General features: G+C 46.4%; 1 protein-coding gene across 2 annotated transcripts; it reads left to right on the top strand.

The window, feature by feature from the left end:
* The first annotated feature begins 344 nt into the window (after positions 1–344).
* On the top strand, positions 345–20,116 carry slc44a1b (solute carrier family 44 member 1b). Of its 2 annotated transcripts, none has more exons than XM_076738493.1 (16): positions 345–532; positions 3,245–3,334; positions 6,181–6,323; positions 10,619–10,755; positions 11,662–11,755; positions 11,865–12,034; positions 12,578–12,667; positions 12,765–12,922; positions 14,180–14,366; positions 14,734–14,902; positions 15,720–15,876; positions 16,685–16,768; positions 16,847–16,984; positions 17,284–17,520; positions 17,964–18,062; positions 19,899–20,061. In XM_076738493.1, exons 1-16 carry the CDS (start codon positions 476–478, stop codon positions 19,920–19,922), a joined length of 2,034 nt encoding a protein of 677 aa, XP_076594608.1. In that variant the 5' UTR covers positions 345–475; the 3' UTR covers positions 19,923–20,061. The 2 variants fall into 2 exon arrangements, with proteins under 2 accessions (XP_076594608.1, XP_076594609.1); XM_076738494.1 differs by lacking the exon at positions 345–532 and adding an exon at positions 2,397–2,786 and having other exon boundaries at positions 19,899–20,116.
* Positions 20,117–23,885: the final 3,769 nt, after the last annotated feature.

The raw sequence follows: 23,885 nt of genomic DNA, 5'->3' as shown, positions 1-23,885 counted from the left end.
TGCACTTTGTCCTCACAACATGAGTAATACATGGGTGCACACACACAGTAGAACACACACACATATGCACACAGTAACACACACACACACACACACACACACACACACACACTGTAAAACATGCACACACGTTAACACACACACACACACACACACACACACACACACACACACACTGTAAAACATGCACACACGTTAACACACACACACACACACACACACACACACACACACACAGTGTTCAGCCTGGTACAACAGTAAACAATAAGACAAAAGCTCTCTGTCCTCTGCAGCTGATCAGACCCACGTCGCTGCTGTCCTCAGTCTGACAGGAACACCAGGACTCTGCAGGACTGTCCAGGACCCTCCAGGATTCAGCAGGACTCTGCAGGACTGTCCAGGACCCTCCAGGATTCAGCAGGACTCTGCAGGACTGTCCACGACCCTCCAGGATTCAGCAGGACTCTGCAGTAACATGGACCCGAAGCGTCTATCCTCCAGCTCTCAGCAGCAGGTTCATCTCAGGTTGAAGGTAAAGGATGTTTGACAGGTCACTGGTTTCACTGGTTTTACTGGTTTTACTGATGGGACATTGATGAGCGTTTGGATAAAAGCTGCTAGTCTGTGAAACAATGGTGAAAATACAAAGATGGAAAGTAACTAAGTTCTTTTACTCAAGTGTTGGACTTAAAGATTGAGATGCAGCTTCTTCTCAGAAAAGATTGAATGTAAAACGTGATGAGTTCAGAAATAATGATGCTCCGTTTTAGACTGAAGCAGTGAGAGAATATAAGGTTAGACCGACCTGAAAGTACTACTTACATTAATGTATCAGTACAAGATACATGATACAGCACACAGAGGCTTCGGTATAGTCAGTAGTATTGATACTTCTGCTAATAATACTTTTACCATAATAGCATTTTTAGTTAATTAAGAGTGCAGGACTACTGTTACTTTGACTGAAGTACATGATTTGGACACTTCTGTCTGTGACAAACTCAGTACAATACAACAGTAAACGCAGTACAGCAATGTAAGAAAATTCCTCCATTTCAAGTAAGAAGTACTGAACAGTGTCGGTACACAAGTGTTGTCAGAAAACAGACTGAAGTCAAGCTGACATGAGCAGAAAAGTTATGGAGAGACATCTCTAAACCAAAACTTGACTTAGATTTAGGCTGAACTTTACTGATCCCAATTTTGGAAATTCTTTTGTTGCAGCAGGTAAAACATACACATAAACCTAAAATATATACAATAAAGAAGAATAAAGATTAGAATAAAACTAAGAGAAAAAGAATGTTCTCAAAGATGATAAAAAATAGAACTAAGCGCATAAACATGGAATAACAGCAAATGTTAACTACCAATATGTATTATAATATATAATACATACTATGTAACATTATAATAATATGAGAAAAATACAATATAACTAACTATATAAACAAGTATGAACAGCCGTTCTTAAGAAAGTTTCCTGTGAAATCAGAACTCGATAAACTCTCAGGCAACGTTGATCTGTGAATATTCAGACTTCATATTTTGTCAAGTGCTGAATGAAAATATCAAAAACAAACAAACAAACAAACAAACCTGAAAGCAAATACAGAAAAGACTGCGAGCACAAGCGGTTCATTCAACAGAAGACTTTCAGGCTGAGGTGAGCCAAGTCCTTTCAGCCCGTTTGTTCAGTTTAAAGAGGAGACCAATCACACGCTTTCTTCATCACAGAGCTGCTCAGAGCTCCTCCATCTGTCCCCCTCGTCCATGTGAGTGAAGCTCAGTGCGGATGCTCCGAGGGAGAACAGGAGGAGTTTAAACTCCAGTGAGTTTAATGAGGATCGCTCAGAAGGTTTGGGTTCATACCCAGAGCCTGCACACTGAACGGGTGGAATCCTGCCCACTCGGTGTTTGTAGCGCCCCCTGCGGGTCGGGCTCAAAATGCTCCTGTAGGCCTTAAGATCCAGATTTATGATTGGATTGGACTTATGGACATTTCCATCCAGCTCATTTATGATAGAAGTGAGCTTCACAGTCCTCCGCTGCTGCTGCCACTGAGTCAGTCAATTAAACATCAATTAAAGTTACAGGGCCCAACAACAACAACAACAACAACAACAACAACAATACACCAGCACAAACACAACAGGGCTCTGCTCCTTCGAGGCATGAACTCTGATAAATAAACGCTGGTAGTTGCTTTCATGCTGTCTTCCTGCAGCTCACTCATTTCTTCATTTGTTTTTCCTAAATAAAGTTGTAAAATTGTTCTCAGCAGTGGAAACAGCGCCACTCTGTCATTAGACTCAACTCAGTGGTCACACCGGGTATTACACCTGCAGCTCCATCGGATAAATGTTTTGCTGTGCAGCTTCTCCGCTTCAGCACGAGCACTCATTGCGCATGCGCAATGAGATGAATGGCCGCTGCACCTGACGGCCCACCAGGAAGTGTGGCGAACAAATCCTCGGACGTTAATCCCCGCTCGGCACGGTAACCGGAGGAGGCACCGACAGTAACATGCTCAGCGGGCCGGGCCGCTCAGTCTGACCGTCGGAACCGTCTCCGCTCCGGGCTCGGCCTCCGGGATCGCGCCGCTGCGCAGTGAGTGCATGCGGGCAGAGCGCGCGGGCTGTCCGTCTCCTCCCCCCGCCTGTCGGGCTCCAGACCCCGCAGCTGCTGCGCTGAAGCTCCGTGAGGCTCCGTGAAGCTCCGTGAAGCTCCGTGAAGCTCCGGGCACGTCCACCCTGACTGCAATGGGATGCTGCGGTAGCGCGGAGGTAAGAACGGCCCGAACCGGTCAGGTTCCGCTTGGTACCGTCCTCCCCCCTCCTCCACCCCCCGGTGCCCTTCAGCAAAGCACCGGTGCATGTTTATTTTTCACCGTGAAAGGGAAGCCGGTCCCGGCGAGCAGAGAGGGCCGAGCTGGGATTAAAGCCAGGGGCTGTAATCCAATTAGCTCCTCCCGGGGACGGGCGGGTTACCGGGGCCTGCTCACGGGACCGTCTTGTCACCGCACCGCTCAGCTCAGCTCTCTGCTGCTCCCGGTAAACAGCCGCTCCGGTTGGTGGTAGCTTTGTGATGTGATTGGTGATGAGACGCAGGCCGAGCCGAGCCGAGCTAACAGGCCGGGGACAGGCGGAGAGTGTGCGGGGTGGACCCGGCTCCGCTCGGCTCGGCCCGGTCCTGCAGGCCCGGCTGTGCTCGCGGGGTGACCGTGTGTTTGTGTGTGTTTCAGAGGACAAAGAGAGAATGGAGACCGCTGGAGGACCGGAGCTGCACAGACCTGCCCTGGTTCCTGCTCTTCACCGTCTTCTGCGTCGGCATGGTAACCACACTGAGCCTCACTGATGACCAGCTGGTCCAGATGGTCCAGACCTGCTCACGTTCAGCCCAAACTTTCCGTCCATCAGACGAAATCAGTCAGCAGCTGCTCTGACGTGTTCTCAGACATGTGACGACTTCCTGTTTCAGTGAACTGAAGCTCGTGAAGTCCAAGATCAGCAGCTACTGAAACAGTGTCAGCGCGAGCTAACGCAGGCTAATCATCATCATCATCATCATCGTCGTCGTCATCATCGTCATCATCATCATCGTCATCATCATCATCATCATCATCATCGTCGTCGTCGTCATCATCATCATCGTCATCATCATCATCATCATCGTCGTCATCATCATCATTCCTGAAGGAAGAGTGTGACATTAATGCTGCTGCTGATGCTGATGGTGGTGATGGAGATGATGATGATGATGATGATGATGATGATGATGATGATGGAGATGGTGGTGGTGGTGGTGGTGATGATGATGATGATGATGATGGAGATGGTGGTGGTGGTGGTGATGATGATGATGATGATGATGGAGATGATAATGGAGACTCACCTTCACATATTGGCTGAGTTCATCAGTGGAGCTTTAATGTCAACAGTTGACTGTTTTGGTGCTGATGCTGAGTGTTGGTTGGACAGCTGTTGATCGGTGAAATGTCATTGATGTGGTCATGATGTCGCTTTTTTAAGTAACAACTCACTGACCTCATCGTGAACATGCTGACCTCATATGTTGATGTCATAGTGTTCAGGTGGCGGATGTCCTTTAAACATTCTTCATGCCGTCGATCAAACAAACCAAAAGATTGTTTATAGTCAAACGGACTCTGTTGGACAAAGTGGACAAACCTGAGCTGAAGCAGAGTCACAACACTGAGGCTCATTTGGCCAAATGATTTTAATTTAACAAGTGAAAATAGACAAAGATATCAAAGCTCCATCATCACACTAATAAAACTTTTTCAGTGAAATTTAGTCACTTTTTCCACTTTAATTTCCCTTTCAGACCAGGCAGCATGTTAGCAGCAGACTCTCAGTATTTAGTATCAGTTTACTGAGAATCAGCTGGATTCAGCAGCTAATAACAGACGATATTTTTCAGTATATGACATATATGTAGTCACAGAGCAGAGGACATACACATACATTTACGTATGTGATATATGCAGATAGTATTTAATACAGTACATGATAACAACAGTGTGGATCGAACCTCTGGACAGTCTTTCAAGTCAATCAAGCGAGTGTGCAAACAGAAGCACACACAGAAACATCAGATAAGCCAAGTATGACGGACAGGTCAAAGTCCAGGTGTCCTCAGTAAACTGTCCAAAACCGTCCTGCTGCATCTGTCACGAACAGACAACGAAAGTCATTCGTGATGGCAGCAGAGGACATCATGTGTGGACTCGCTCAGGACCAAGACGTACGAGGGCTCTTTATCATTTTAGAGCTGAGCTTAAGGACGCCTCATGGCTGGTTCTGTCCTCCGGGCAAAGAGACATGAACCAGCAAATAAGAATTCAAATGAGAATAAAACGTACTTTAGTCGAGTTTATGTGCACACCGTTGAGTCTTCATAACAGTGATGTCTCAGTCTCAGGTTCAGTCCTAGGCTCAGTCTTAGTCTCAGGTTCAGTCTCAGGCTTAGGTTCAGTCTTAGTCTCAGGCTCAGTCTCAGGCTCAGGTTCAGTCTTAGTCTCAGGTTCAGTCCTAGATTCAGTCTTAGTCTCAGGTTCAGTCCCAGGTTCAGTCTTAGTCTCAGGTTCAGTCTTAGTCTCAGGCTCAGTCCCAGGTTCAGTCTTAGTCCTCAGGTTCAGTCTTAGTCTCAGGTTCAGTCTCAGGCTCAGGTTCAGTCTTAGTCTCAGGTTCAGTCCTAGATTCAGTCTTAGTCTCAGGTTCAGTCCTAGATTCAGTCTTAGTCTCAGGTTCAGTCTCAGGCTTAGGTTCAGTCTTAGTCTCAGGCTCAGTCACAGGCTCAGGTTCAGTCTTAGTCTCAGGCTCAGTCCCAGGTTCAGTCTTAGTCCTCAGGTTCAGTCTTAGTCTCAGGCTCAGTCTCAGGCTCAGGTTCAGTCTTAGTCTCAGGTTCAGTCCTAGATTCAGTCTTAGTCTCAGGTTCAGTCCCAGGTTCAGTCTTAGTCTCAGGTTCAGTCTTAGTCTCAGGCTCAGTCCCAGGTTCAGTCTTAGTCCTCAGGTTCAGTCTTAGTCTCAGGCTCAGTCTCAGGCTCAGGTTCAGGCCTGAACCAGTGGAAGCACAGAGCGATTTCCAAAACTGAGCCTCCGTCTGATGAGTTGATCATCTCAGTGGAAATAAGACGCAGGCCGTCTCTCCAGTGCGAGAGGACGCAGTGTTCACAGTGAACACCTTTTTAGGATTGGTGCTGTGTTAATGCTGTCGGCTGCAGGTCAGGGAGGACGGACATCGGGCGGCGTGAAGACAGGCGCAGACAGTCAGCGCAGTGAGAGGTAGTTTGTCCACATCCATTGTCTCCACGCAGGTCAAAGTCTTTCATGTCAAACACAAACATACACAGACAGTAGTGCAGGGAGGCACCTTCAAGACCTGCACGGAATCAGCCAATCACAGGGCTCCTCACGGTCAGGACTTCGGTCTCTCTGTTGTCACCTGCTGCAGTTCTGTTTGCACAAAGATGGAGCCGAGAAATACTACTGAAGTTTCACAGTATCAGATGCTTGGCTGTTGAGAATATCCAGACTCCATTCAGCCGTTGAGATGCAGCTGACGGCGAGCGCTAACAACGACCTGCAACTTCAATGTTTTCTGCTCGATATCAGCAACATTTTGAAGGCTAACGTCCGCCGTCTTTCCATCCTGCAGGGCAGCATCTGCGGCTTCACCATCGTCACCGGCGGCGCCGCTCGCCTCGTCTTTGGATATGACAGCTACGGCAACACCTGCGGCCAACGCAACGAGCAGATCGAAGGCGTCCGGCTTAGCGGCCTCGACCACACCGACAGGAAGTAAGTCTCATTGTTCGGCCTCTGCTGTCTTCTGTGCTGTCCACTCTGCTGTCCTCTGTGCTGTCCACTCTGCTGTCCTCTGTGCTGTCCTCTCTGCTGTCCACTCTGCTGTCCTCTCTGCTGTTCACTCTGCTGTCCTCTGTGCTGTCCTCTCTGCTGTCCACTCTGCTGTCCTCTGTGCTGTCCACTCTGCTGTCCTCTGTGCTGTCCACTCTGCTGTCCTCTCTGCTGTCCACACTGCTGTTCTCTCTGCTGTCCTCTGTGCTGTCCACTCTGCTGTCCTCTGTGCTGTCCTCTCTGCTGTCCACTCTGCTGTCCTCTGTGCTGTCCACTCTGCTGTCCTCTGTGCTGTCCACTCTGCTGTCCACTCTGCTGTCCTCTGTGCTGTCCTCTCTGCTGTCCTCTGTGCTGTCCACTCTGCTGTCCTCTTTGCTGTCCTCTGTGCTGTCCACTCTGCTGTCCTCTCTGCTGTCCACTCTGCTGTCCTCTGTGCTGTCCACTCTGCTGTCCACTGGGGGATATGGTGTTATTTTAGTGTATAATTGTAATTTTAGTTCATGTATACCTGCAAACGACTGGCGACCGGTTCAAGGTGTACCCCGTCTCTCGCCCCACTGACAGCTGGGATAGGCTCCAGTCCCCCCGCAACCCCGAAAGGGATAATCGGTATACAAGATGAATGAATGAATGAGTTCATGTATAGCTGTGGTGTTGTTCAGAGAGATTTTTTTACGTGTATTACTATAGTATTTTTAATGTATTTCTGTGGAATGTCTTGTTTGGGTATTTTCTAGTGTATTACTGTCGTACGTGTACTTGTGGTATTTGGTCCATGTTTTGGTGTATTTGTGCCATATTGTTTTGTGTATTGCAACAGTATATTTTGGGTATTTGTCCAGCCTGGTGCTGTGTTAATCAACTGTATTGCGTATTACTGTAGTATTTCTTTGTATGCATGTGCAGTGGTATTTTGTTGGGTAATTCAGTGTGTACACTGTGATAAGCTGGTTGTCAGCTTCTCTAGGATCAGCACTTTAGGCGGTTATATTGCTGTAGTATTACTATACAGTTGTAGTATCATTGCTTTACTGGGATATTGCTGTAGTATTCCTGTTCTGCTGTAGTATTATAGCATTACTGTAGTATCACTGTAGTATTACTGTTTAACTGGCTCAGCTGGGAACATGAGCACGCGGTGCATTTGAGGTCCTGTGGGAGTTTGCAGAGCTGATAGTGCTGACAGACTGTTCAAAGCTGTGACTCATCAGCAGACCTGCTGACACACACACACACACACACACACACGCACACACACACACACACATACACACACATTGGGCCTCCAGCAGCCTATTTTTACTTGCTGCTCCACCTGCAGGAACACAGCAGCTGACATGGATTCAGCAGAGGTCTGTTAGCTTTACTGCTAACAGTTAGCTCTGCTGCTAACAGTTGACCCTGCTTTTAACAGTTAGCACAGTGGTGAACAGTTAGCTGTGCTGCTAACAGTTAGCTCTGCTGCTAACAGTCAACTCTGCTTTTAACAATTAGCTCAGTTGTGAACAATTAGCTCTGCTGCTAACAGTTAGCTCAATTGTTAACAATTACCTCTGCTGCTAACAGTCAACTCTGGTTTTAACAATCAGCTCAGTTGTGAACAATGGGCCCTGCTGCTAACAGTTAGCTCAATTGTTAACAATTAGCTCTGCTGCTAACAGTTCTGTTGTTCAGTGTTAGCCGTGCTGCTAACAGTTAGCTCCATTGCTAACTGTCACAGTTCAGTCAGCAGCTAAAACACACAGAGGAGTTAATGTTCTGTCACATGAAGGACATCCAGGCCTTTGTTTCTAATGCAACCTCATTCAGAGTAGAATAAAATAAAATACAATCAAACACAATGAAACTTTGGTGTCCACCAAATAAAGCATTAAATATGAAAACCTAAATAAAATACTGTGGGTCTGCTTTTGAGTGTAATGTGTGGACTGGCGGGGGGGGATCAGAGTGAGTCAGTACCAGCTGTGTGACTGCATCTGTCTGTTACTGTACAATGACTCTGCTGTGGACAACGTCACACTGAGACACTCACATCTGGACTGCAGGACACGTCTGTGTGTCTCCCACCTGGAGTTCATCACAGCTCAGTACACTTCAGTTCACTGTGTCCAGCTGTGGCCTGTTAGGAATCACTTAGTTTGACAGCACAGAGACATAAGGTCCATCTGAACTGCTCTGGTCAAGTCCAAACTAAACAGAAAAGGACAGTTTCACTGTGGCCAGTCACTGAAAAGCACTCCTGTTAATGCACACTGCCTATTCGTCTTTGAACACTTTTCTATGCTATAGCAAACAGGCTAATGGCTAAAAACAGCTAATGTTAATCACCAGTCAACAAAAAAAAGGTACATAACTGAGGACAAAGCATCAGGATGAGGTGATGTAACCCAGCTGGTTCAAAATAACAACAGTGACATCAAGTGGTGAAACCATCAACTGCAACACAGGATAAAATAACACAACTGTAGTTCAATTCAATTCAGTATTCCTTTATTAGTCCCGCGAGGGGATAAAGTACACACACTGATAATCTACACAGACACAATAACCATCTGGATAACAAACTGTGTGCGCAACGTGGTGCCAGTTCATTGGAAAGTTATCCAATCATATATATTTATATGATGTACTTCATGTACTGCTACAGGAGGAGTTTGTGTATTGTTGCCGGAGTACTTCATATACTGTTATAGGAGCAGTTTGTGTGCTGCTACAGGAGTACTTCATGTACTGTTACGGACGTCATCTGTGTATTGTTACAGGAGTGCTTCATGTTTTGTTGCAGTTGTAGTTTATGTGTGTGTAGTTGTGTAGCAGGTACATGTGTGTTGTTTGTGTGTGTGTGTGGTTTGCAGGTGTGTGTGTGTGTGTGTGTGTGTGTGTGTGTGTTGTTGACAAGTGTGCGTGTGTGTTGTTGGTAGGTGTGTGTGTTGTTGGCAGTTTCGTGTGTGTGTGTTGTTGGCGGGTGTGTGTGTGTTTGCAGGTGCGTGTGTGTTGTTGGCAGGTGCGTTGTTGTTGGCGGGTGTGTGTGTGTTGTTGGCAGGTGTGTGTGTGTTGTTGGCGGGTGTGTGTGTGTGTGTGTTGTTGGCAGGTGTGTGTGTGGGTGTGTGTCTGTGTGTGTGTGTGTGTGTTGTTTGTAGCTGTGTGTGTGTGTTGTTGGCAGGTGCGTGTGTGTGTTGGCAGGTGCGTGTGTGTGTTGGCAGGTGCGTGTGTGTGCATGTGTGTGTGTTGTTTGCAGCTGTGTGTGTGTGTGTTGTTGGCAGGTGTGTGTGTGTTTGCAGGTGCGTGCGTGTGTGTTTGCAGGTGCGTGCGTGTGTGTTTGCAGGTGCGTGCGTGTGTGTTTGCAGGTGCGTGCGCGCCTCGGCTGCGCTCACACATTCTCGTGGCAGTGGGAGACGCTGGCAGCTGCTCTCTGCAGCCTCTTTGTTTCTTTCTCTCCCACGTCGTCTTTCTCACATTCAGCTCAACCTTTCCTCCTGTTTTTACTCAAACACTTTCAGCTGTCCTCTGTCCTGTCCTCGTGTCCCGGGTTCGCTGCACGTCAGCTGGTCTTCCGTCATGTGATCATGTGGTTTCACTCTCTCTGTGCTTTCTCATTCGTTTACTTCCATGTCATAATGGTTTTAATGTGAAACATCTGCAGCGAGTCTCACTGACACTGACACTGACTGATCCAAAAATAAAGTCGGGCAAGTTGAAGTTCATCGGTAAATGAAAGCAGTGTTGTTTTTAGTAGTGCTGACTCGAACGCTACCTGTCTACCAGGTGAGTTTATGTTTACATCACTTTTTAAACAAGAGATCGACTTTTTGTTGCAGCAGCTCCAAATACATGAGAATAATACATAAAAATAGAATAAAATTGGAAAATAAACTCAACTAAAATAGAATAAAATTACATAAAAATAAAATACAACCAGGCCTTTTTGTGTTTCTGCTATTTGAGATATGGCGCTTTTATTTGGGAAAGTTCAGTAAACCTAAGAAGTCTCATCACGTGTGCGTCTTTGTACTTTGATCAGTCTTTTCATGTTGACAGTTTCTTTGATTCTTTTGAGTCTGACAGAGTTCTCCGTAAAATAACCTTGAAGCGCTGACTGACAACTGAACACTCTTAATTTAAAGGACTGACTGGATCATGACCAGTCAACCATCAGCTGACTGTAGAACAAGAATTCAGCTGTTTGTCTGTCTGACCTCTGACCTTTAGTGACCTCCTGTGCTTTCTGTCTCCTGCAGGTTTGTGTTCTTCCTGGATCCCTGTAACATTGACATCGTTCAGAGGAAAATAAAGTCCATGGCTCTCTGCGTGTCTCTGTGTCCCACAGAGGAGCTGAAGACCTACCAGGACCTCAAGAGGTTCGCCATGCTCAATGGTGAGGTCATCAATCACTCTGTCACATGACTCATAACACACCTGAACAGTTGCCCTGCTGTTCCGGTTAAATCTGTTAATGTCTGACGGGTCTATTTCAGATCAGGTCCCGTAAAGACCCCCGTGTCCGATGTATGGAAGCTTTGTAGGCCAAACAACACGCTTCCCACATCTTGTCAGAGCTTGCAGACGTTAGCAGTAAAAAGGTGTATCATCTGCATAAAGGTGGAGTCTGCCTGTGTGTGTGTGTGTGTGTGTGTGTGTGTGTGTGTGTGTGTGTGTGTGTGTTTGTTTCAGTCAGTGGTCATAAAGGAAGCAGAAGTCACCAGTTGTCAGGATGCTGGCCATCACGTCATGGTGATGATTTAATGTCTGCAGGCATGTGACCTGACACACAATCAGTATACAATACTGTCCACACACATAGACACACGGAAACACACACACACACACGCACACACACACACACACACACACACACACACACACACACACACACACACACACAGACAGTACAGTAACAAAGGCAGCATTAAGTCCTGTGGCGTCCTGTTTCGTCCTGTATCGTTGGTGCCACTCTGCTCCGTTTGTCCTCCGTTGCTCGCAGTGACTCGTGTTCAGGGCTGAAAACGTGACAGCAGACTTTTCATCGGGTGACATCACAGCTTCTGTGGCAGCCATGTTGTTTCTGAAAGGGGTTATTGTCGCAGAAATACAGTGGAACCAGTTCATCAGTCGACTGTGAGAAGAGAACAGAAAACAGAGGGTCAGTTAGTCTGACTGCCCAAAGCAACAAACTCCACCTGCCAGCAGCTCTGACGCTCACTGACCAACACACGTCTGCTTTGTTTCACCTGTACGGGTCTTATTCTGTACGGGGGAAGACATCTCTCTGTTTCTGTTTCAGGTTCTGAGTTGTGTTCCTACGAGTTAGCGGGTCATAAATATCCCAGCCTTCCTGAAAGGTTCTCCAAATGTCCCAAACTTCCTGTTCCACCCAGGTAGGTCACGCTTTACCTCCAACAGCTCACTACGACTGTCCTCTGTGTCTCTGACCCCTCTGACCTCTTTAACCCCTCTGACCCCTCTGTGACCTCTGTGTGTCCTCAGTAAACCGTTGCCGGTGTTTAACCGGTGCACTCCACTGGATGTTTCCTGCTATGCGAAATTCGCCGAGGCTGTGGTGACGTTTGTTGGCGATAACAGCGTTCTGCACCGGCTGATCGCCGGTGTCGCCGCCAGTAAAGAGATCATCATCGGACTGTGTGTCCTGGCTCTGGGTGAGAAGCAGCTGCTTTTTTCTTTTTCTGTCTGATGGTTTAAAGCATGAGGTCCTCTGTCAGTCCATGACGCTCTGAACTGAACCTCTGCAGGCAGGTTCTTCAGGATCTCTGTAGGATTTGTTGTCCAGTTTGTCCAGTTCATGATGAATGGATCCACTAAAGTGGTTTTAATGACTTGTTGTTTTGAAAGATTGAAAAGACTTTTATGGGTTTTTATTTCCATCAAATCCAAATGTGGAACAAATCTTGAAAGCGATGTTTGACGATACAAAGAACATTTGACAGCGTTGTCCCTCTTCTGGATCTGTAGTGTCAGCTTATGATTGGTCTGATTGGAGGTCACATGTTCTGCCTGACCTCGTGTCTGCAGGCTGAACTGTGTTCTGACACGAACAACAACACTTCTCTTGTTATGTTTATGTGATGCTGCAGTTTCATATGATGACGTGATAGAAATCTAATTCATTCACTTCTGCCTGTTATTTGACCTCTGATCAATGTCTCTCTCTCTGTCTGCCTGTCTGCCTGTCCATCTTTCAGTCCTCTCCATGGTCCTCATGGTGATCATTCGTTACATCTCAGCCGTCCTCGTCTGGATCCTCACCTCGCTGGTCGTCCTCGGATCCCTTGGTGAGGTCACTTCCTGTTTGTCAGCTTTCAGTCCAGAATTAAACTGTGTGTTCTGTCCAGAGCTTCTGACGGTGTCCTGATGCGTCTGTTTCTTCAGCGGGGACCAGCGTCCTCTGGTGGCTCTACATCGACCACCGGCTGTACGGAAACGACACCACCACTAAAGAGATGAAGGAGGTGAAGGAGGAGGTGGAGGTCAGCAGAGACAGCGGACAGGCGCTGCTCGTCTACGCCGTCGCTGCCACCGTCTTCACCGTACGAATGTCTGCTTCATTTTCAGAACCTAGTATCACAGATTTGTCTCAAAGGTCTTCACAGTCTGCACAGTCCTGAGCCTCAATCCACATAAAGAAAAACTCCTCTAAAAACCATCAATGGGGATCGAAGGAAGAAAGTCCCTCTTTAGGACCAACAGACAGAAAATAGAAGACTTGAGATTAATGGAAGTTTCAGGTGCTGCAGCAGCACAAAGAAATACGTTCAGATAAATAGAGAAAATTCAATAATTAGAAGTTTATGAAATGAAAAACCAAGAAGTAATTCAACACAAAATTACAAAGCAAGCAGCTCACATACACACAGTACCCACAACCAGTGTTGTACTTCAACTAATACTGCAGTACTGTATACTGTAATAAGCCAATATATTAACATAATGCAGTATGAGGTATTGGAAGGCAGAATGAGGTAATTTAGTGTAACATACAGTATATATAGTGTAGTACAGCTATAGTATGAATTTACAATTATAATCAGTCATTTGCAGACGCTTTTATCCAAAGTGACGTATGATATATCAATTCGCACACCGATGGCGCAGCATCCCCTGAGTATCTTGCCCAAGGATACTTTGGCATGTGGACTGCCGGGGCCGGGGATCAAACCACTGACCTCCTGATAGCTGGACGACCGCTCTATCTCTGAGCCACAGCCGCCCCACCAAATTTATGCTCGATATAATGAGATCTGATAAATACTTAAGAGTCTGATGCATCAGGCACTTCAGAGTGATCGTCTTCATTCATTTTTCATTTCAAATCCAAACTTTCAGCTTTTTGAGTTCAGCCTTGCGGTCTGTCACCACACAGTGCTTGTAGCGGTTTGCCTTGTGCTCCAGCAGAGAGCGCTCTTACACTCTTAACATTCACTGTTGTAGCTCATTCAGTAAAGTCAGCTAATCAATAACCCTGAAGGAGAACCGAGCCAAGCTGATCAGATCATCGTGAGTGGTTGGACATGCTTGAGCTTCTGACCGACCGACAGACGGTTTGTGTCTTTGAAAGAAGCTGCTGCCTCATTGAACTCGGTTTCCTTCAAATGGTGGACCGGTAATGAGTTCCTTTGAATGACGTGACTTTTAAAGAAAGCCACAGCTGCCCGATGTAAGCACATTAAAGGACGAGAGCCCAGTTTTTTACGGACTGATCCATTAAGGACCTTCTTCAACTCCTGGTTGCTCTCAGTTCAGGTTGAATCAACTTGATCTAAACTGAAGCTTCTCTGCTGTTTCAGATCATCCTGCTGCTCCTGATGCTGTTCATGAGGAAACGAGTCGCTCTGACCATCGCTCTGTTCCATGTGGCGGGGAAAGTCTTCATCCACCTTCCCCTCCTCACCCTGCAGCCCTTCGTCACTTTCCTCGCCCTCCTGTTCTTCTGGATCTACTGGATCCTGGTCCTGCTCTTCCTAGGAACCACTGGTCAGTTTAACTGAGATATGTTTTATCTTCTTCTTTGTCCTTTTTATCGAACCAGTTCCCTTCAGGACCTGAGGGACAGACTGTGACCATATTCCACATTTGGTCAGATCCTGAATTGGTGACTCTAATCTTGGCGTCCACCATCAAACTGTACTGATTGTTTAGATCTTCTGTGCTGTCGGGTTGAACATGTGTGTGAAGCGTCAACATTTTACAGTTTGTAGCTTCTCTGCAGCAGCGTCCATATTTGAAGCATCGTCGTCCACCACAAGCTGACTGAAGTTATTATTCTCCTGAAACCAGAATTAAGGGAACTGTAGCAGCGTATAACTTACAGTGCCCCACACTGTGTCTTGTGATTCTGCAGGGAACCCGGTCCAGAACGAGGAGACAGGTCTGACAGAGTTTAGACTGACGGGGCCTCTGCAGTACCTGACCTGGTACCACGCTGTGGGTCTGGTCTGGATCACTGAGTTCATCCTGGCCTGCCAGCAGATGACCGTGGCTGGAGCCGTGGTCACTTACTACTTCACCAGGTGAGTCCACACCTTATTTACCTTTGGCCAGAGGTGAGCTAGATGTTTCCCACTGTTCTCAGTCTTTATGATATGCTAAACTAGCTTTTTCTCCTGGTGTCCAGTCTTGATGCTAAGCTAAGCTAAGCAGCTGTTGGCTGTAGCTCCATACTCAGCCTACAGGCATGAGAGTGGAATCCATCTTAACACTGAACTCTCAGAGATGTTTCCAGTGCTAATGTCCCGCCCTTTGTCTCGTGAAGACATCTGCTTCCTGTTTCACACTGGGAGCACTGTGAGGGTCATGTTTTTTGACTTCCCCAGTGCTTTCAACACAATCCAACCATCACTGCTCATCATGGGGAAGCTGAAAGGAGCCGGCATAGACTGCCACCTGGCTGCGTGGACCACTGACTGCCTCACCAACAGGGCACAGTATGTGAGGCTCTGTGACTACGTGTCCGATGTGGTGGTGTGCAGCATGGGGGCTCCACAGGGGACAGTGCTCTCCAATTTTCTCTTCATCCTCGGCCTCCTCAGGCGGCCTCCTGACCTACGTCCTCATTCAGTTGTCCCTTACATTTGTTCACATGACACTGAGCTGTTTGAGGACAGAATGACTCACCTGGATGTAGGTCCTCTGCAGTTACTCAACATGGCCGCCTCAGGCAGCGTCTGAGGTGGAGGCGTTGGAGGGAAATCCAGCAGCTTTAAATAAAACTGGATGATCCTTCACATGTTACAAAACTAAGAAAAAAGAAAAAAACACTCCAGTATTGATTTCATTTTCCATAAAGAACCTTCAGTCAACCAAAACAATGAGAACGTTGTGTTTCAGGGACAAGAACCGACTCCCAGTGACCCCGATCCTGTCTTCAATGCTGAGGCTGGTCAGGTATCACCTGGGCACTGTCGCTAAAGGATCCTTCATCATCACACTGGTCAAGATCCCCCGACTCATCCTCATGTACATCCATAACCAGCTCAAAGGAAAGGTACAGAACAAAGTCACCACATTGCTGACAGAGGAAAACATCTTATTTCAAGGTTTCTGAAAAAGCAGAATGTAGAGAAACTGCTGATCTGATCTCTGAGACATTAACTGGTGCCGTTTCATCCCTCAGTTACGGTATTTTCAGCTCTTTCGCACACTTTGTAGCTTTCAATTTAAATTGATAAAAGTGCTGTTTTTGGCTCAATAAGTCATAATGACAAAGTGAAAACACGAGTACAAACGACGATGTTCTGATGAAAACTGTCACTTCACCTCAAAGCAGCTGTTTGAGTTAGTTCTCTGGTCGTCATGTAGATGTTGTATGGGTCACTTTATAGGAGCTGAATCCATCAACTCAGTCTGAAATACACAAACTAATCCATGTGAACCACGAGCAGCAACGATGAGCCAAAACAAAGCACTTGAAGTATCCGGACAGCTAACAGACAGCTCAGGATCAGTCTATATGCAGACGACACAACAATAATCATAACTAACAGTCATGCACTCACCTCAACATGGATGACCATCTGTGGTTATTATAGAAGAAACACACTTGGTTCAATGTTGATCAGACTGCAAATGTTCCACTTGTTCATTCAGCCTTTATGTGTTTGTGTCTTAAATGTTATGTATATTTATTTTGTTGGATATTGTTGACAGTTCTGCTTGATCACCGTCCTTCAGTGACCAACAGGATCAAACAGTTTGAGACTTTTTTCACCTGCACCTTGGCATCAGCGCTGCGCTGCTGCTGCTGCTTTGATTATTGATGAAATATCAGCTGATCACGTCATTGTGTCTCTCAGGAGAATGCGTGTGCTCGCTGTCTGCTGAAAACTTGTATCTGCTGTCTGTGGTGTTTGGAGAAGTGCCTCAACTATCTCAATCAGGTAACAAACAACCCACTTCTGCTCTTTAGCTCTTCTTCTTTTCATCATGACTGCCTCACCTGTGGTTGAATTTCCCAGAATGCATATGCAGCCACAGCCATCAACAGTACCAGTTTCTGCACATCTGCGCGCGACGCCTTCGTGATCCTGGTGGAAAACGCTCTGCGCGTCGCCACAATCAACGCCGTCGGAGACTTCGTGCTCTTCCTGGGGAAGGTGAGACAGCAGCTCAGTCTGGTCTTCGAAACTGATTGGTGTTTCTTACCAGGTCTGACCTGGTACTGGTCCCAGTGACCACATAAAGAAGCAACTGATGGAGTAAAGACATGTTAGACCCCACTGCAGGCTGCAAAGTTCATCACTTCATCAGTTCATGTGATCACCTTCTTCTTTTTTTTATTCTTCTTTCTCTGTTATTTTGACATTCATAGGAATATTTTTCTCAAACTGTGTCTCACAGACCCGTTCAGACCTCTTTAAATCAACCTGTGTGAGTGTTTGTCATGTTTCCTCAGATCCTGATCGTCACATCGACGGCGTTCGCTGGCGTCCTCCTCCTGAACTACCAGCGGGATTACGCCGAGTGGCTGTTGCCTCTGATCATCGTCTGTCTCTTCTCCTTCCTGGTGGCTCACTGCTTCCTGTCCATCTTTGAGATCGTGGTGGACGTCCTCTTCCTATGCTTCGCCATTGACACCAAGTACAACGACGGCACTCCAGGGAAGGAGTTCTTCATGGACAAAGCTCTGATGGTGAGACGGCAGCACCCCGAACATGTTTCATCCTTTTATCTGAAACTGAATGAAGCTCAGGCTTCAGAAACCTTTAGGGACCAGGAAGGTCTGACCGAGGTCTGGCAGCGGCGTTTGTGGTTGTGTCGTGAGAAAATATCTTCATGTCTTTTTAATTCTCGGAAAATTGTCACTATTCTGTCAGGAACTGGTGGTGTTTGAAGGATGGAGGTGAAATGATGAAGTCAATAAGCATTAATGTCACAATAAACTGAATTCACGTCGACATGTTAAACTGGATTAGAAACGTTCAGCCGGTGGCCATCAGTGGAGGCAGATGATTGACAGGAATGATCCTGCAAGTCAAAGTCTCCTCACGTTGCAGAGAATTGTGGGAGTTTGATAGTGCTTCTCACTCTCCACCTTCACATGTCCTCCCCTCCCCTGTGGCCCTGCCCCTGCAGGAGTTCGTGGAGAGCAGCCGGCGGTTGGAGCGAGCGGTGGAGCGTGGGCGGAGCCGGGTGAAGGAGGTTGTTTCGGAGGGGGCAGAGATGAAGCCCATGGTGAGTGACAGTGGCGACGGAGGGGGCGTGGCCAGACAGAAGAGCTCGGTGGAGGAGGCGGGGGTGGGGCTGGATGGGGGCGGGGGAGAGTGGGAGGACCTTCAAGAGTTCCAGGTGTACTACCTGCTGGTGGGGGTGCTGGTGGACTGGGTGCTGATGGAGCAGAGTGGTTTCGTCCTCTGTCTCAGCGAGGACGTCGTCCTCTTCCTCTGCGTCTACCTGCCCACCTCCACCCTCTTCCTGTTCGTCAGCCTACTGCACGCGCCGAGCTCTGCCCCCTCCAGCACCGGCACCAAATCAGCCGCCGTTACCGCCGTGCGCTAACAGACGTGCTAATGGTCACGTGCTAACTGCTGCATGCTAATGAACACACACTAACTGCTGCATGCCAACGGACATGTGCTAATAGAAACATGACACATGGTAACTGATGCGCAGTCCTGAGCATGCTAACCTGCCTCATCACCATCATCATTATCATCTTCATCACAGCTGCTTCTTCCTCATCATCTGGAACCAAACTCTTCATCACTCTTTCTGCTTGTGTCTTTTTTACTTTTGTATCTTTGTGTTTGAAATGTTTTGTAATGAAGTCTCCTCGCAGCTCTTTTGTGTTCAGCCTTCGTTTCTCACCGCGGTGCTTTAAGGACTCAGCAGACAAGAAGCTCAAGCTTCAGGTTTCTGCTCCACTTCTGTTTACATGAACATTATTGTTTCTGGTTCCAGTTCCTGACGCTGTTGTGTTCAAGTTAACGATTGAAGTTATTAGAACACGTGTCTGCTGGGTCCTAACTTCCTGCTCTGCTTCCAACAAAAACAACCTTTGAATTCATTTCCAGAGGTCATGGAGGGACTTTGCATTTGGATGCCAGTGATTTTAGACTCGGTATGTTTAAATTGGACTACTTTACAGCCACCAAAGAAGAAATAAATTAAAGACTTCTTCTGTTCGGAGCAGAGTTCTGCTCCTGGGGAAGGTGTAAACACACCTTTAGACCTTCATGTTTGGCGTGAAGCCTCCTTAATGTTCAGAAAAGAGATGATCCAGTAATTCACAGGAAAACAAATCCAGCGTGAGACTGACATTTAAAATATTCACATTTGTTTGTTTTTTCCTTTAACTTATTCATCGTTTCACAACAGCTCAGCTTTATCTTTTGACCCCAAAGTTTGGGATCAGTGAAGTAGTGAAATGAAATTCACATGAAGTATAATGAGGAAAGGTGGTAGCTGTCATCAAACAGCACACAAGAATAAATCAAAGCATTCTGGATTGGACGGTTCACCTGATCTGGGCCCAAACAAGGTCTGGACCAGCATACAGGAAGACGCCCGGTGCCAGCTGTAACACTGCCGGCCTCAAAGTCAGGACTGATCTGGTCTGAGGTGAATCTCAACAACCTCAAAGTGACTCGTTCACACAGTTCAGAGTTTGTTCACGCGGTGATTCGTTTCCTGTCTATAGACAGATGGATTTCTGTATAATGAAAGTGTTAAAGGCATTCAGGTGTTTGTTCACACCTGAGACCGACCTGTCGAAGAGCTCATAATCCCTTTAAGATGATGGGAAATAAAACTTCTGAAAATGAAATCGTTGGCTGAGTGATTAAATGTGAAAATCGTGATAATGGAAATGTAAAGACCTTCTCTTTGGTGTGGTGGTGGACTCATGACCTGCTCCGGCTCTGCTCACTTTCACCACCTGACTACCCATGATCCTTCACTCTCACTTCACTCTAAGCCCCACACTGACTCCACCTGTCACCCTCCATCCTGTCTGTTTGATCATGAAGAACCGTGAAACTTTTAACCATGTGGACTCATTTCCTGTTTCAGGCTCCGGGGACGAGTTCAGCTTGACCAAAATCAGCCAATGGGACTTCTTAAAAAAGAGACATTCCAAATGTTTATTTTTACCAACGTGTAACATGTTTACTATGGTTTCACTCCAGGGAAAACAATATTTTAATAAGAAACTGTAAAAACGTAACAATGTAATGACGCACTTTATATTGAAGCGCTGCAGATTTTAAACCGGCTGATGCATTTTTTCGTAGTGATGTCCTTTTTTATAAGACTGAAGCGTCTCGTCTCACCCTGAACTCATCGTCTCCGCTCACACTTCAGTTCTTAACAGTTTTGGCAAACTTTTTCTTTTTCATCAAAGTTCTGGAGAAGAGCTGGGGATCACATGACACCGACACAAACTCCTCACCTGGACTCCAGTTTGGATCAGGAGCACTGTGATGTCATCAGAGGGGTGGAGTCTGTGGAGAGGTGGAACAGCAGCCAGAAAACTCAACGTCTGATTGGTGGATGAAATCAGAAGATGCGGTCAAAGGTCAGACAGGTTCTGCTGCAGCTTCTGTCGGTCAGCTGATCAGGGTTTATGTGACGGGACACACTGCGAGCAGATCGATCAATATGTGTGATTGATTAGTATCCATTCGATCGATTCTACTCCTGGTTCAACTTTGAGTGACTAGACGCTGTTTGACTCATTTGTCTCATTCAGTGGTCTGTCATCGGTCCACGACCCAGAAATTGAGACCCACAGCATTAATACAAATGAATGTTTTGTGTTTCTGTTCGTGTGAAGAGTCACGACCTTCAGACGTTTCAGATGAAACCGTTCATGTCCGCTTCGATGACTCTTTACGATCATCATGGGTCCAAACGTTTGGACTCAGTCTGAAGCAGACCTGTTGAAAAGGTCACCTGTGACCTCAGCGCTCAGCACGTCACTGGTTCATTCACATGGTTTGGACATGGTTCTTCATCGGTCGTCTTTGAATGACCTGTTAAACCTTGTGGTGAATCTTTTGCTGACGTGATGCTGCGGCTGCTTTTTTTACAGTGTCGAATGCTTTCTGATTGGACACTGCCACAGATGTTACTTAGCAGCCGATTTGCATATGACTAAAATCTTTACTAGCTCAGACTTCTCTCACATTTGATTGGTGCAATCTGACTAAGTAACTTGCTAGTTTGAAACTAGTTGGTCGTTACTGAGAACCTGGGAGACCGGTGCGACCTAGTCCAGGTCTTGTAGAAGTCGTGGGACAGAAATCTGGTTTTAAGGCCTTAATTATTTGAGTTCATGTTTGTGTTGTGTGTATATTCTCCTATTCCTTCATGAGGTTGTTTTCTACTAACTGACTAACAGACGGGATCACTGCAGCATTAGTTGGTCAACAGGGAAAACGAGAGCAGAGTCGCCATCATACAAACCAAATCCACTGACACTGGAACAGGAATCTGATTGGCTGTTGATGGCTGATGAAGGCCTGTGAAACAGTTCACGTTGCAGTAACGTTTGCTCGCAGTGCCACGCCTGTTTCAGACTCCATGTTGGAAGTGTCATCATGTGGGCGGAGCCTCTACCCACATGGGGGGGGGGCTCTCCATAAACTTCTATGACCTGCAAGGTGAGGGTCATGTGATCAACAGGGGTAGTCAAGCTAGCACTGTGGCTGAAGACATTCACATCAGCCTCAGCTGGACTTTGTACTCACTGCTAATTAGCTAATATTAGCATGTTGAGACACTATACTAGAGATGGTGAACATGGTGAACATGATACCGGCTAAATATTAGCATGTTAACATTATCATTCTGAGCATGTTAGCATGCTGATATTCGCATTTAGCTCAAAGAACAGTCTCATGGAGCTTGAAAATTTATGCTGAAAATAATGTCGTTTTTAGACGTTTGCTTTGTTTCTCGTGATGTGTTCAAATCATAATTTAAACAACACAACAAGAAAACAGAAATGCAGCAGGTTGATTAACGGCTTTACTGCATTCTGTTCTCGCCGTGTCCCTTCTACAATACAGCATAACGAGCTAACACGGCTAAAACTAGCCTACTGACACTTGTCTTTGACTTGTCACATGACTTTCACCTTGCAGGTCATAGTGGTCCGTTGAGTCTCCTTGTTGTGGAGGATTCCGAGTGTGTTGTAGTGACGTGGAGTCTGTGATGGGCGTCGACGTCCTGTCAGCTGATCTTTGATGAAGATGAGTCAGACTGTTGTCGTATCCACAAACCTTCACTTGGATCCAACTTCCTGTCCTGGAGTTCGATCTCTTCGCTGTCAGAAACCTCTGTGACATCAAGTCAAAGGGTTGTTTCCAGAGGGATGGAGATGTGTGGGCGCAGCTTCCTGTGGAGGTGACAGCTGAGTTCAGACAGCAATAAAACAAACTGCATCATGTGACCACAACAACAACAAGTCTTCCTGCTTCTGTTGGTTCAGCATGTTCCAGGTTTTAAGCTCAGACAGGAAGTTGATCATCTGAGGTTTAATGTTCAACATCAGTTGTTCAGCTGTCCGACAGAAAGCAACCTGAGAGAAGGGTCGTCTCACCTCCGATCACTTTGTGGAAACAATTGGGATCAAGTCCTGAAGATGCAGCCAAACACTCACAGAAAAGCAGTCAGTGGACCTTTGAGTAGTTTTGTCTCATGTTTGGGCAACTCTTCCAGAAACAGGCAACATCTTCAGCAACCAGCAGAAGTCGACCATCGCTGACTAAACATGCTGCTCTGTTGTCGTCCTGGTTGTCCACCATGTTGCCTTGTTGCTGTCAGGCTGAATCCAAGCGTCCACCCTCCAGACCTTCAGTTTGGATCTCCAGGCTATGATCACTCGTCTCCATGGAGAGTAATCTGAATTCTTTTTGTATTGTTGGATGAAAACCGAATGTGCAGATAAAAACAAACTGTTAGTAAAAACTCAGCAGACAAACATGCAGCTCAGTGTGAAGAGCTGCATGTTTCTTTAGATGTTTGTCCCAGCGGTCGCTCGCAGCACTGCCACTAAAACTTTCCCCGTGGAGGAAAGAGCGACGCGCTGCAGCAGAAGGAGCATTTCAATGAGGGAAGTTCATAAAGTGAGTGATCAGTGCAGCTTGAAGTCCGGACGTTTGGGTTCAGCCTTGGACTGGCGGGTTGATCAGCTGTGATGGAGTCAGTTCATTGGCCTGCCGACGTGTTGCTGTGATGGCGAACGTTGTTTCGTGTGCAGTTTTAAGCTTGATTGTCTGTCCTGAGATCTGATCTGATGTGTTTGTGCACTGAGAGGACGAACGGTTTTCAGGTCGCGACTGTTCCCATCATCCACCTCTTTCGCTTCGACAGAGAAACCGGTCAGAGTTTCAGCGGCACAGAGACAAACTGAAGAGCTTCTCCTCTAAAATCTGATCTGAGAGCTGTTTCCAATGATAAACACCAGATCCCACCGGAAAAGATCTTCATTTAGTTTTCTTCTGTGCAGAAACTCTTTAGCTTTGAAATATTAAGAGCATGTCTGTTTAAAAGCTGTTGATGCAGCGAGTCAGCGTTCACAGGACGCGATGCTCCGAGCATGTTAACCAATTGCACTAAAGATGGAGTTCTTTCAACTTAAAGTAGCTGTAAAGTATTTTAGATGAACAGTGTTTGTAGCTCAGATAGTAACACACACACACGCACACACTGTTGCCGGGCAGATTAACCTGCTGATGCAGGAACTGAAGAGTTTCATTCCAACATCAGATAAATGTGACTGAACTGATTTTTGGTGAAAACTAGTTTTGGAAATGGTTATTTTCTCTTTGGTCGAACAGTCTATAGAAGTCCAGTTAACTGAGATATGAAAGAGAAAACCAGAACATCTGACACACTGGACAAAGTGGAACCAGGTTTTATTTGAGGATTTACTGTAAATTACAGTCAAGAATCAAGTCTAAGAAAATGTTCCTAATAATTTTCTACAACCTGTTTGTAAACCAGAATCAATCATCAATAATCAAACTGTGTTCACTGACAGCAGCTTCATGT

The sequence above is a fragment of the Chaetodon auriga genome, chromosome 9 (assembly GCF_051107435.1).
Source record: "Chaetodon auriga isolate fChaAug3 chromosome 9, fChaAug3.hap1, whole genome shotgun sequence".
NCBI lineage: Eukaryota > Metazoa > Chordata > Actinopteri > Chaetodontiformes > Chaetodontidae > Chaetodon > Chaetodon auriga.
This window is presented reverse-complemented; position numbering and strand designations above follow the sequence as displayed.

Coding starts and splice junctions, on each gene's coding strand:
- slc44a1b (XM_076738493.1), top strand. CDS start 476: ATGGACCCGAAGCGTCTATCCTCCAGCTCTCAGCAGCAGGTTCATCTC. Junction 6,324..10,618: donor CTCGACCACACCGACAGGAA/GTAAGTCTCATT, acceptor TGTCTCCTGCAG/GTTTGTGTTCTTCCTGGATC. Junction 10,756..11,661: donor GAGGTTCGCCATGCTCAATG/GTGAGGTCATCA, acceptor TTTCTGTTTCAG/GTTCTGAGTTGTGTTCCTAC.